The sequence below is a fragment of the Malaya genurostris genome, chromosome 2 (assembly GCF_030247185.1).
Source record: "Malaya genurostris strain Urasoe2022 chromosome 2, Malgen_1.1, whole genome shotgun sequence".
NCBI lineage: Eukaryota > Metazoa > Arthropoda > Insecta > Diptera > Culicidae > Malaya > Malaya genurostris.
The window spans coordinates 98,600,447-98,614,305 of NC_080571.1; the positions used below are offsets into that span (position 1 = coordinate 98,600,447).

At 41.7% G+C, this 13,859-nt stretch overlaps 2 protein-coding genes across 21 annotated transcripts in view; one reads left to right on the plus strand and one right to left on the minus strand.

Moving 5' to 3' along the window:
- The window catches only part of LOC131427151 (voltage-dependent calcium channel type A subunit alpha-1), a 394,973-nt gene that overhangs the window by 68,428 nt on the left and 312,686 nt on the right, over nucleotides 1–13,859 (plus strand). The window lies entirely within an intron of this gene.
- LOC131428720 (uncharacterized) lies at nucleotides 1,876–4,244 on the minus strand. Its single transcript, XM_058592767.1, has 3 exons — nucleotides 3,938–4,244; nucleotides 3,538–3,880; nucleotides 1,876–3,482 (listed from the first exon to the last, which is right to left on the minus strand). The coding sequence occupies exon 3, from the start codon at nucleotides 2,908–2,910 to the stop codon at nucleotides 1,876–1,878; it is 1,035 nt and encodes a 344-aa protein (XP_058448750.1). The 5' UTR covers nucleotides 2,911–3,482; nucleotides 3,538–3,880; nucleotides 3,938–4,244.

Below are 13,859 nucleotides of genomic sequence, written 5' to 3' on the forward strand. Positions count from 1 at the left end.
GTTCTCTCTTTTGTGTTTGCCCTTTGGCTTACGAATTTTTCAAAATCGGTCCTTCATAGCTCGAGAAAAAAAAACATGACAACATACGAAGTCATTTGAATAGTCTTTATCCGGATGGTTGATTGAGTGTTTGGTAGCTTTTTTATTTAAATCGTCTGGATTCAAGCTTGTTTTCCTACAATATGCGACATATATGGTTGGAAATAGTGGATGACGGTCGAGCAAAATTCATAGGTATCACTCCAGAAACTATCAAGCTGTGCTTAAATCATAGTTTAAATTTCAATGTATTTCCATTGCTTGCAATAGATTACCACAGATTCAAACACATCCGGTGAGGTAGAAAGTGCTGTGACTGAATTTAATTCATTATCATAAAAAGGACTATTTTTGTTCCCATCACCGTCAAATCTAATCAGAAATTAATCATCATTCGTAATCTCATAGCGACACACTTCAATCCCAGTGCTCGTGTCAAGATGGATTGATTGTTCATTGTGTCACATCTCAAGCATCACAGAAAAACAATGAATCAAGGAAAATTTGCAAATGTTATTACACGACATCAAAGTGGATTTTCGCAGTTCAACAATCACCTCGGTGGAGCAGAAACAACACGCAGGAAGATCAAATGAATGTGCTACCTTCGTTGTCATCCGATAAAACATTCATCGCCCCCCGACCCCGGCAGGCGCTTGGGATATGTAAAGTTTGCTCAGACCATGCATCGTCAGACATCTGCGTGTGGCCCGAACAACCGATGAGCGACAATTTGTTTGTCTACCTGCGAAAACACCACTTCGCCCCACAGCTGACGGAATATAACATTGATATTAATGGACTATAGAATGGGACCCTTCCAGTTCTGCCTTCCTTTGTCACATGAGTCCCGGATGCCGGTCTCCAACACGGACCGGCAAAGGTTTGTCAGTGTTTCGTGCTTACAAATCACATTCTTGTGATTTCCATTTGAGCGTTGACAGCGGTAAGGAAATTCCACCGCTCATCCTAATCACAAAACTGTCGTGCAACAGATTGCTCCCGGCATCGTGTTCTACATTGTAAGGTACAAGCGTTGATGCTTTCACTGTCTGCGGAAGGGGCCGATGGACGTTTCGTACACCATTTGGCCCAAACAACATTTCCGTTTTGATTCTCTTTTTGTATACACCCAAAAAGCATTTTGTTTGACAGCAACGTTTATTCCCGTGCATGCTAATTAAAACAACCTGACCACCGCATAATCTCCTCCTCTTACTGCCAACAGTGACCAAACTCGGAAAATGAGATTAAAATGTATTTTAAGAGGAAAACTTTCAACCAATTCACGAGGATTAGGGTAACAGAGGTATTTTGGCCCGCTTTAGGAAGCAGTTTTACAATATTGAGAATTTAGTGGGCTAGTTCCATACAGTATGTTGAAATTTCAAACCGAGATCATTAATACACGACTTTTCTACGATATAAACTTTTTTGCGGCGTGATATTATCAAGACTGTATTTGCAATTATAGATTCCAAATATTTTGTTTTTTGTTTATTTTCGCCACCCCAATTTTATTTTGGCCCATGGTGGAAATATATTTTGGCCAGAGCAAATTTGTATCACTTACATTTTGACCCCCCTTAAAAAATATGATAATATGAATAAATAAACAAATAAATAAATCACTTTTACTTTTAAATAAACATTTAGCTAAATTGTAAAGCTATTCCAACTAATAATAGAACAATATCATCTCTAATTTAGCTATTCGTTACGCTAAAATCGTAATTTTTCAATGTGTAAATGCAAAAAAAGTAAACAAAGATTATATCTTAAGCAGTATCTTCAAATAAATGCGAAATGTTTCAGCAATAAAACTTAGAAATAATATTAGAATATGTATTTCTCAGACATTAACGTATAAAATACAATCAAGATAAAAATAGCAATTTGTCTTTTTCGTTTCTTTTCCTCCAGTTGTTTCTTCTTTCGTAGTTCTGCTTTTCTTTGTTTTACTTCAATTTCTTTAACTTTTTCTTCTTGTAGTGCTTTGTGATATTGTAGTCTACGGCGTGAGGTAAGAACAGCTGGGCTTCGATGTTTAAAGCGTCTGTTCCCGGTTCTATGTGGCGTTTCTGGTGACGTTAAAAATTGAGACAACGAAATTTGTGAAATATTCTCACAGATTTCATCAGTTAAATTGTTTTGTTGAATAATATTTAAATCTGAAACACATTCTTTCAGTGGATCCTCACTGGTCGACTGATAAAAGTCCAACATTCCGCTTTCATATGACTCTTGTTTGTCCAAATATTCTACCTCTGTTACAGATTCCACATTGTCCATATTGACAAACTCTGCAATATGCATGTTTGGCTCTATATGCATCTTTGTAGTATTACTTCCAGGAATATTCATATTCGAAGACGAATCCAAGGGTTCAAGAAGTTTATACACGCGCGCAAGAATTTTATCTTCATCAGATGGAAAATCATCAGGATTATTTCTTTTGTAAAGCGATATACGGTCGGGCCCTATCAATGTTAAAATTTCCACAGCTTTCGATCGTACAATGGGAAATGTTAGTGAAGTAATTTGTCGAGTATCCGTCCCTTTATTCTCGAAATTTTCGCCTACTGGAAGACTGTTCGCCAAACATTTACTGTAGTCGATATTATTTTCATTGAATGGATATAGTCCACACGCTTTGAATCCGTTTTGTATTATTTTACTCTCAACTGATTTAATAGCTTTCGCAAGAAGCGGAGCAAAATTTTCTGTTTTTAAATATTTATTAGGATTTAAACATTTCCAATCATCTACCACTTTAAGCCATGAACTTTTCATAGGTTTGAATACCGCAACATCAAGGGGCTGTAGTATTCTAGTGCAGTTTGCATACAGGCAAACTAAGTGTATGCCCATCTTGCGGCATTCTTCTGCAGTTTCCCAAGCAGTATGAGAAGAATGACCATCAATAAAATATATAGCTGGTAGCGCATTTTCCTTTGCCAACTGCGGTTGAAGTATAAACTTGATATATTTTTAGAAACACGATCTTGTCATCCAACCAGAATCGGTTTTAGCTAGTCCCCAATCAGCAGGTACACTTCGAGTTATGTCGGTTGGTATTTTTTTATATGGCAAAACAACCATAGGAGGAAACATCTTTCCATCAGCCGCACAAGTGAACATAACTGTTATATTCTTTTTGGTAGGGCCCTGGTCGACTTTATATACATTTTTTTCTCCACGTCTTGAGATTACTTTATCGATGGATGGATCAAGATAGAATGAAGATTCATCACCATTAAGTACACTGCCTGCGCTCATAAGGACTTCAGATAGTCCCTATTCTTCCAAAACCGTTAAAACTTCCTTGAACCAATTCCGTATATCGAGTTCTGTAACATTAGCACTTGCCTTTGTGACACTTTCCGGTTTGCGAATAGAAAGTACCTTATGACGACTCATGAAAGAATTGAACCATGCGCTACCTGTTGGTAATACAAACCGTGAGTCTTATTATGGAAGCAGAAAAAAAGTATTTACTTGGTTTGCCGTTTTTGAAGACATTCATATTGGGATTATGTTCGAGATAATTCATCACACTATTTATTAATCGGTACTTAGTAACTGGGAAACCCTTCCGGGCCATCTTTAATATCCAATTAACCAGTTCTGTTTCTTGTTCCGATCGAAGAGCAGTAGGTGGTCCGGATCTAATTTGTTGCTTGTAATTTTTACTCATGCGGAATTTTATAGTTGATCGCGGTATTCCAAAGCGTATGCATGCACTACGGATAGATATTCCGCTCCTTATCTCACTTAAACATTTTTGTACACCTTCTTCCGTGTACCTTTTCTCCCTCATGTTCTTTTTTGTTTTAGCCATCTGCAAACGAAAAATAATAAGTGTATTTATAGATTTATCTGAGTATATTTTGCAAACCTCGAATGCTCAAAGCTAAATGCATAATTCCTCTGTAAGAAGTTGTTGTTGACAAACCGTCTCTTCACACTCAAACAAAGGCTATGGCAAAAATACATTTTGTCTTAAAATATGGAATGCATTCTGGACATGGCGTATTTTTAATTATAAACGATTGTTTTGCTTTTATTTTCATAATACTTACTTTAAATAGTTCGTAATTATTGGCCTACTTCATTACATGCACAAAACACGTCGTTTTAGAGATGTAATATCTTATGAAAAATGATTGCGAAAATTCAACCTCCTCTCAATTTCTCGTAATCCGTAGGTATCAACTGACTACCACATTTTAATGATGTTTTTTTTGTAAAAATAACTAGCAAATGTTGAAATATCTTTTAAAAATCGTTCCGCAATAGGTAATTTAATGTGAATAGCTTCAATAGATGCAACATGGGTTACTTAACATTGGTTAAATCCTAAAAAGTTTGTCAGGTGGGCCAAAATATATGAACTGGCCAAAATACCTCTATTACCCTAGTTGCTAATTAAAAGCATTCCCACGGACCATGTTTAAATGAATGGGTACACAGAAAAAAACTTTATCCGGTCTCGGCTAACGGGGAAAGTTCTCCGCACCTTTTTGATGAAGTTCCAACGGTATCAGAACCGTACTTAAACCGCGTGTTTACATTAGAAGTGACATCAAAAAGCAAAACATGGTCTAGGTATTAAAACCCGAACTGAGAGAAAAAAAACATGGTCCTCTATTACGACTCTTTGCATACAGGATAGTTGCATTACCATGACATTAGGAATTATCCAAATTAGGGTTGGCAATCGATCCAGGCTAGCTGGTGTGTGAGACCAGCACCATACCGTCAGTATCATCAGGCTCCTAGTCAAAGACTCTCTGATAATTAAGGAGTGTATCGAAAATAAGCTCTCCACAAATCTTTCTTTCGAATTATGATAAAAAACGATATTTTATTCAAACTAAAAATTGATCCTTTATTGTACGAGGTTAAACTTGGGCATAACGAAAATCGGATGAAACTTAAGTTATACCTTCACGAATTTTCGAACTTTTGGTCAAACGCTCTTCATCAAGTTCCGGTCAAGTGTTGCATCGCATTTTTTGGACGCTTGAGCCCAATTCTTTTTGAACTCCTGCATGTTCCCAGCTGCCTTACCAGTCTTCTTGAAGACCCTCTTCACGATTGCCCAGTAACGATCGATGGGTCGAAGCTGAGGGCAATTTGGTGGATTGATATTTTTCTCAACGAAATTTAAACCATTTTCCGCAAGCCAATTGAGAGTGGTTTTGGCATAGTGAGCTGACGCTAAATCCTGCCAAAACAATGGAGGTGTACTATGCTTCTTATATAAAGGAATCTCTTTTGGAGACACTCAGATCGATAGATTTCTGCATTTATAGTTCCGGTAGTGTAAAAAATGGTTGACTTCAAACCACAGGAACATATTTCTTGCCATACCAGTACCTTTCGATCGAATTTCTTCACTTGAATCGAGCTGTCCGCATCGTTCACATCCTTCCCAACGACGACAATAAAATATTGTGGACCTGGAAGGGTTTTTGAGTCCTCCTTTACATAAGTCTCATCGTCCATCAAACCGCATGCATCCGGACACTGCAAAATACGCGAATACAATTTCCGGGCCCTTGTTGCTGATCGCTTCTTCTGTTCTACACTTTGTTCCGAGATTTTCTGATTTTTGTAGGTCTTCAGGTGATTTCACCTCTTGATACGCTTGATCATTCCGCGCTCGTTCCAGCTTTTTTGGCCAAATCACGTATTGACATTGATTTGTTTTTCATGATTAGAGATACCACTTTCTGGTCCAGTTTCGGGTTGGAAGAACCGGGTTTCCTGCCTCTTCCTGGTAGCTCATCCAAAGAAAAGTGTTTCCCAAACTTATTAATGATGGTTTTAACACTGACATGATGAATTCCAAACCGGCTCGCCAATTTTCGCATAGTAATACCCTTCTCGTTTAACCATGTGTCCAGAACCTTAATTTTCACTTCCTTTTCAATACGCGACATTTTGAAAACGCAGAATTTCAACCGCACAAACAAGTAAACAAACGAAAGTTGACATCCAAACGCACAGCATGCTGTGATCTGAGCATAAAAAACCATCACAAATCCATGCGTACAACACAAATGTATGTGGGTAGCTTATTTTCGATACACTCCTTATTCAATTTTAGTCGAATTTGATTTGATGCGTAAACAGTGTTGGTGATTGCCGATAATTTGACAAAAGCTGCTCGAGTTCATCGCGTTAGAACTAGCTATGGTTTCAATGAGTCAGTCTCCAATCAGTCTCCAGTATGTGCGGCTTATTCAACAGAGTTGCTCTAACGAGTTCGATTTTCATTTATTTAGCAATACTGTCAAAAACGTATTTATTAGATTCTTTTCCAAACTATGTTGCAACAAGAGCACAAATGTGTTTTTTACCTTTTTTTATATATATAAAAAATAGGTATAGAATTCGCTCAAACTTTCGAAAAATTTTCCGAGGCCCGGAGGGCCGAATGTCATATACCAATCGATTCAGCTCGACGAACTGAGCAAATGTCTGTGTGTGTGTGTGTGTATGTGTGTGTGTGTGTGTGTGTGTGTATGTGTGTGTGTGTCTGTATGTGTGTTGTCAACTAAGAGGTCGAGATCTCAGAGATGGCTGGACCGATTTTGATCAAACTAGTCGCAAATGAAAGGTCTCCCCGTCACCCAGAACGCTATTGAATGGTTTTGAGATCGGATGTTTACTTTTTGAGTTATACGATGTTTTATGTCAAAATTTTCAGTTTTTTGACAGTATCTGTCACATTTGACCTTGAAAACAGAATATGTTTCCAGACTTAGATTTCGCTCGGTAATACCTATCCAACAAGCCATAGATTGTTAAAATCCGTCCATTTTTAACGGAGATATCGATATTTTTGTGTAAGCCTTATTCCAGTAGAAGGAATTTTGAGCGCTGTATGAAAAAGCAATGCTTGGGAGCAACATGAAACACGATTTTTTATACTGTTACATATAATTGTTTCTAAGTACCAAAAAGACTGTGTACAGCATCTTTTTTTATGACAATTTGCCTCGGACCAATTTTAGCACGGTTCATTTTTGGCAACATAATCTTTCGAATATGGCATATGTAAACCAGATGATACCAGCATTATCGAGTTGGAAGTAATTCCATAATTATATTGACGTGTGTGACAAATAATTTCACTCAATTTTCTCGGAGATGGTTAAACCGTTTTCTACAAACTCAGATTCATATGAAAAGTCGTATACTCCCAAAGAAGGTTCCTGAATTACGTTTGGATCCGACTTCTGATTGCGGAACCACAGGATGATAATTAAAATAATGCAATTAATTTTTCTCGTAGATGGCTGAACCGATCTAAGATTCAAATGAAATCTAAGAATCATCTATGATTCAAATGAGAGGTCTTAAAATCCTATAAAACCTCTTACTTTTTAGTCAGATCCGACTTCTGGTTTAGAAAATGCAGGGTGATTAGTATAAAAATGTCCATTTCACATAAATTAATCAGGTTTATCGGGTTTGCAGATTTGGATAGTCGATTACCAAATAAATTTATTTCAGTTTAAGCGGTATTCGTTTTTGGATTCGGAATGTACCCCCAAATTTTAATTCGCACTACAATTTCTCAAAGATGTCTACACACTCCTCAGGTGAATTTAACTGATTTCGGCTACACCGATTTTAGAATTCCGGTTCCAGTATCGAATCGATTCTCAAAGCTCAATCATTTTCTCAAAAAAGACCAAATCGAACTTCAAAAACAAATATTACAGGACTTAAGGTCCCATACAAAATCGGTGAATTTTATCCGATTCTGGAATTACAGATGATGAGTTTATAAATTTCATGTAAATTGTTTGGCGTAATAATTTATGGCCATTCGAAACATTTTGGGCTATGCTAATTCCTGAATACCGGCTCTGGAAGTACCATAAATAATCACGAAAAACTCTAAAGAGGAACTTACTTCGACATCTCATGGAATGTTCAATCGATTGTCACACGCTAAGATTGAAATTCGATATGTTTTGCAGTTTCGGCATTACAGGGTAATGAGTGATTAAAATCTCAATTTGCCGTTTAAAACGACGATAATTAAAATAATGTCATGAGAACTAAAACACCTAAGAATATCCATGCAAAAACACATGCGTATTGATAAAAAAAGGTATCATCTCACTGCTAGGTGGATTAATCACGTTTTTATGTTATACTGGTTAAATCAAGGTGAAATCAGTGTTTCTTCATAACGTAAACATAGAACTAACTATCATTTGTAAGTTATCATTACTTAATTCTAACATGTCTTTAATCACAGCTATTCTTTTGGCTACTAGTTGAAAAAATATTTATTTTCCGTTGCGAAACCATTATAAATACAGTCACTCAAATTTCTGGTTGGAAACTAGTCACAAATAAGCTAGCGTAACAAAAATTATTACTTGGGTACTAACATCTAACCACTTGCGTGACTCAAAAAGCGCAGTTTCTACTAGTTGCTAAGTCGGCAAAAAATAAGTTGTCGTTATGTTGTAATACTGGAATAACTTGTCTTTCCATAACGTTAAAATAACTTCTTTTCAAGTAAACTAGTTGAAATTTAGTCACCATCGACATAATAAAAATTGAATGAGTCCAGAATACTTTTCTATCGTCAATAAAAAGGCAGAAGAATACTTTAAATCACAAAATTGATACAAGGTACAAATTTCACAACGATTTTAAAACTTTCGAGCGGAATTCAATTTCACTTAACTGTTTTTTTATGCGCCTTCAATCATAATCTGTTTATCTATATATATAAAATAACAGCGAAAAAAGTGTTGTTGCTAATTTTCTCAGGTATGCGTGGGCCGATCTTCAAATGATTTTTTTTGTTCGAAAGGTGACGTTTGTGCGGAGGTTTTAGGCTATAGTACATAAGGGAAATCCTTCGGAAAAGTAGAGAAAAACTAGAAAATTTGTTCATTTAGAATTGGAAATTTTCCATTCAATGCATGCTAGATCTCCAATGATTGTTTGGCGCATATCGAGTTGTGCAATGCTGCTGCCCGCTGGAGAGCAAAATATGAATACTAGGCTATTAATAAAGCCTTTTGGCGCTGAACGTGCTGATTTGTGCAAAAATTTCACTGAGCCTACTTTATTCACGTGTTACTTTATTTCGAATCACATGTTCGATTAAGTAAGGGCGCCAGATGAACAGCATACAGGTTTCCATTTTTCCATATACTCGTATAAATGTGGGTTCAATGCCGTCAAGTCAAATTATAGAACGACTATAAGAAAAGAAAGTGATTATTGTTTTTTATGATTCGTTCTTCCTGAAACTCCAGAGATGAGAATCCTCTCTTCACGATAGATATAATTATTGCTGTCACAATGCGCTGAAATTTCATTTAGAGACAATAGGATTGAGGTGTGCTGCCACTTTTAAGGTCTGAGGACAGAGGGCCACGTGTTGAGTTTTAAATCGACCTCAATTCCCTTTGCGCATCGTATTTCTCTTGTACTCTCTCGTACATGAGCAAACTGTATCGGGTTGCCAGTATACATTTTATTATTTTGATGAGAAGTTTTATCACATTATTCTACTTCACTCATCCAGAACAATCATGAGGGGCGTTCGATCATTCTGACTTTAAAGTATTCGAAATAATTTTCATCCAAAGATAATATTTGAACTGTGAGAAGTTCATCGGAACAGTTACATAAGAGGAACAAGTACATAAGGTAAGTCCAAGAAAAAATAAAGAAGATACAGGAATAAGTGCAGAATGTACAAAACCAAGTACAGAAATGAGAGAAAAAGTACAAGAAGTACTGGCACAAGTGCAGAGAGTGCAGAAAAGGGTACAGATTATGCAGATGATACAGATATAAGGGGATTGGGGCAGCAGGGACTATGTCTAAGGGCTTGACGACCCCTCCCCCGGCAACTGCGAGTTGTAGGGCTTGCCTAGGATGCGGTGGGGTTTGGCAGTGGGCTCTGCTAATCCCCTACAAAAAGCTGCATGTATCCGCAAGCAAGTCCTACCAAAGCGATCGTGTGCCGCTCAAAGTGCACAAGCCCAACGGGAGTGCCTTCTCGGCACGTTAGGACTAACGCCAGTGAGGTCCTAACTATGGCATACTGGCTACCATACCATCCATGGATACGATACGGTAGATCGGAATATATAGAGAAACTAGGGCTGACAGCTGCGGTATTCTACTCCTTCAGTAAAGCAGGGTGGAACCGGCTTGAAATGGCGAGTAGGTTAATGCCGCAGCTGCCTTCCGTCCCATAAAACCGTGGCAGGCCTTATGGCACGCCGTCTCACTTTCAGCCACCCGGTTGGGATGACTGGGTGGAAGTAGGTTCAGATGCCCTTTTCCTGATTTGCGCTGATCCGGCTCTGAGCGTAAAGCCAACCCTCGCATGGCCTCACTGCACCGCACAGGTAACCATGGGATCATGATAGCGACTACTTTCGGCTGGGTTTGACGGTAGCCATAAGGGGGACCCATATAAAATGAGCTTTACATCAACAACATCGACGTCGAGTAAGGAGGTAAACCCTTTCGCAAGAGGGGGTTTGAGGAGATCTCCATCCAGAACGGGTGCGAGAGAGGAGAGCGAGGCAGTAGCTGAGGAGACGAGTGACAGCAATGTCCATGTCAAACCAGCGAACCAGCCTGAGTCCCAGGAGCAAGGGAAGGAAATAATCAAGCCGAGTATGACAGCGGTCATAGATCAACTCGACGCGATTATTGAATTCGCGCAGGAGAAATCCAACATCAGCAAGGAGCTGAAGGCGAACCTTCTGAAGCTACGTAAGGCCGTGAACGTAGCTAAAAGGGACCAAGAGGCGTTGATAGTGCGGCTAGAGGGTGGCGGAAAGTCGGAGAAGTGTTCTCAAACAGAGCCCTTCACCTTCGATACCGACAAAAAACAGGAGGCGGTCGACTATGCGCTCCGGCTCACGATTGAGCGGAATAAACAGCGCCGGAAACGCGCCAGGGATTCTCCAGGCAGTAAACGCCTGACTCCCAAGGCCAAAAGGAGCAAAGACCATGGCGGAAATGATGGGGCAAAGGAACGTGGCGAGGGGCTCAACCCAAACCTCGGCACTCGAACCCCGGATCCGAGCCATGTAAGCGAACCCGGCGAGAATCCATGGGTGAAGGTCGCGAAGAAGAAAAAGGTCCCAAAAGAGGCCGGGCCCATTCCCGCGAGGAAGGCTAGGGACAAAGGAGAGGCTTTGTTGGTTAAGGCCGACAAAGAAAAGTACGCCGATGTGCTCAAGGCCATGCGGAGCGAGGCAAAGCTAGCCGAGCTTGGCAAAGAGGTTCGCAGCATCCGTCGTACGAAGACGGGAGAGATGCTGCTCGAGCTTAAAAAGGGAGCTCAGGGCGGAACGGAGCTTGTTGCGCTTGCCCAACAAGTCCTGGGCGATACGGCCGAAGTTAGAGCCCTGCGTAACGAGGTTGCACTCCAGTGCAAACGGTTGGACGAAATCGCCACCGCAGAAGAACTTGCCATGGCCATCAAGGAGCAAGGAGGTGTGGATGTCTCACGGGAATCCATCCGCATGAGGAAAGGACCACAGGGCACCCAGATAGCTACATTTAAGCTATCGGCCACGGATGTCAATAAGGTCCTCAAAGTGGGCAGGCTAAAGGTCGGATGGTCGGTATGCCCAGTGACCGCTTACCAACCGCCGGTGGTCGACATGTGCTTCAGGTGTTTCGAACCTGGCCACAAGTCGTGGAATTGCAAAGGCCCAGACCGAAGCAACCTCTGCAAGCGTTGCGGCGGCGAGGGGCACAAGGCGTATGCATGCGAAAGAACGCCACGTTGCATGCTATGCGCGAGCAAGAAGAAGGCCACAAACCACGTCATGGGCGGACCTACTTGCTCAACAAGTGGAGGGAGTAAAACAGCATGCAAGTAGTACAGCTGAACCTAAATCACTGTGCAGCTGGCCAGCAATTGCTGCACCAGTCAGTGACGGAATGGGGCATTGATGTCGCGATTCTTTCGGATCCCTATCACACACCGGTAGATAACGGGAACTGGGTGTCTGACGAAGCCAAGACGGTGGCGATCTTGACGACTGGTCGATACCCAGTGCAAGAGGTGGTGAAAACACAAGCGGAGGGAGTAGCCATAGCTAAGGTAAACGGAGTTTACTATTGTAGCTGCTACGCTCCACCGAGATGGTCAATAGACCAGTTCACTCGGATGGTCGACATGTTGACCGCAGACCTGGTGAGTCGGAAGCCGGTGGTGATAGCCGGAGACTTCAATGCCTGGGCAACGGCTTGGGGCAGCCGCTTCACCAATAGGAGAGGACAGACGCTACTGGAGGCCTTCGCCAAGTTGGACGTCATGTTAGCGAATGATGGACTGAAAAGTACCTTCCAGCGGAACGGAGTCGAGTCGTTTATCGACCTGACTTTCTGTAGTCCCGGCCTAGCTGGAGATCTTAATTGGAGAGTTGATGATGGCTACACCCATAGCGACCATCTAGCCATTCGCTACACGATCGGCCAATTGGCGAGAAACACAAGGAGGAGTAATACTCCCAAAACTCTAGCGTGGAAGGTGGCTAACTTCGACCGCGAAACGTTTTGCGCTGCCCTCGAATTAGAGGAGAACAACGCGAACCTGAGAGGGGACGAGTTGGTCGCTATCCTGTCACGGGCGTGTGACGCGACCATGCCTAGAAAGGCTCAACCGAGGACCAATAGACCACCGGTCTACTGGTGGAACGAGCAAATTGCACGCCTTCGCGCATCCTGCCTCAGGGCTAGAAGAAGGATGCAAAGAGCTCGATCAGCGGAGATGAGGATGGAGAGGAACACGGCGTTCAAAGCGGCGAAGCTAGCACTAAACAAGGCCATCAGCGCAAGCAAAAGAGCCTGTTTCGACAAGCTATGCGAGGGAGCCAACTCCAACCCATGGGGCGATGCCTACAGGATGGTGATGGCCAAAACGAGAGGGGCGCTAGCACCCCCTGAACGTAGTCCGGCGAGGTTGAAGGAAATCATAACGGTTCTCTTTCCCCACCACGACACGTCCCCCTGCCAGCCAGCTCCGCTACCAGCGAATGAAGTCGTAAAGGTGACGAACGAGGAGTTGCTCACTGCGGCGAGATCACTCGATACAAAGAAAGCCCCGGGGCCAGACGGTATCCCGAACGTGGCTCTAAAGGCGGCTATAATGACAAAACCGGACATGTTCAGGGAGGTCATACAGAGATGTCTGGACGAGCGTATGTTCCCAGACATTTGGAAAAGACAAAGATTGGTACTATTACCGAAACCTGGGAAACCCCCAGGGGATCCTTCGGCGTATAGACCAATCTGTCTGATAGACACTGTGGGTAAGCTCCTTGAGAAAATCATCCTCAACAGGCTAGCCCCCTTCATAGAGGACGTAGGAGGACTGTCCAGTCAACAGTACGGGTTCCGCAGAGGCAGGTCGACGATGGACGCCATAACATCGGTGGTAACCACGGCGGAGGTAGCTATACAGCGCAAACGACGAGGGATCCGCTACTGTGCGGTAGTAACGCTAGACGTCAAGAACGCGTTCAATAGTGCTTGCTGGGCAGACATTGCTGATTCCCTACTTCGACTAGGAGTACCGGAAGGGCTGTACAAGATTCTGGAAAGCTACTTCCAGAACCGAGTATTGCTCTACGAGACCGACGAAGGCACACGTAGCACTCCAATCACGGCTGGAGTACCACAGGGATCTATCTTGGGCCCGATCCTGTGGAATATAATGTACGATGGAGTACTGAGGTTGAGGCTCCCTCCGGGTGTCAAGATAGTCGGGTTCGCGGACGACGTCACGCTGACAG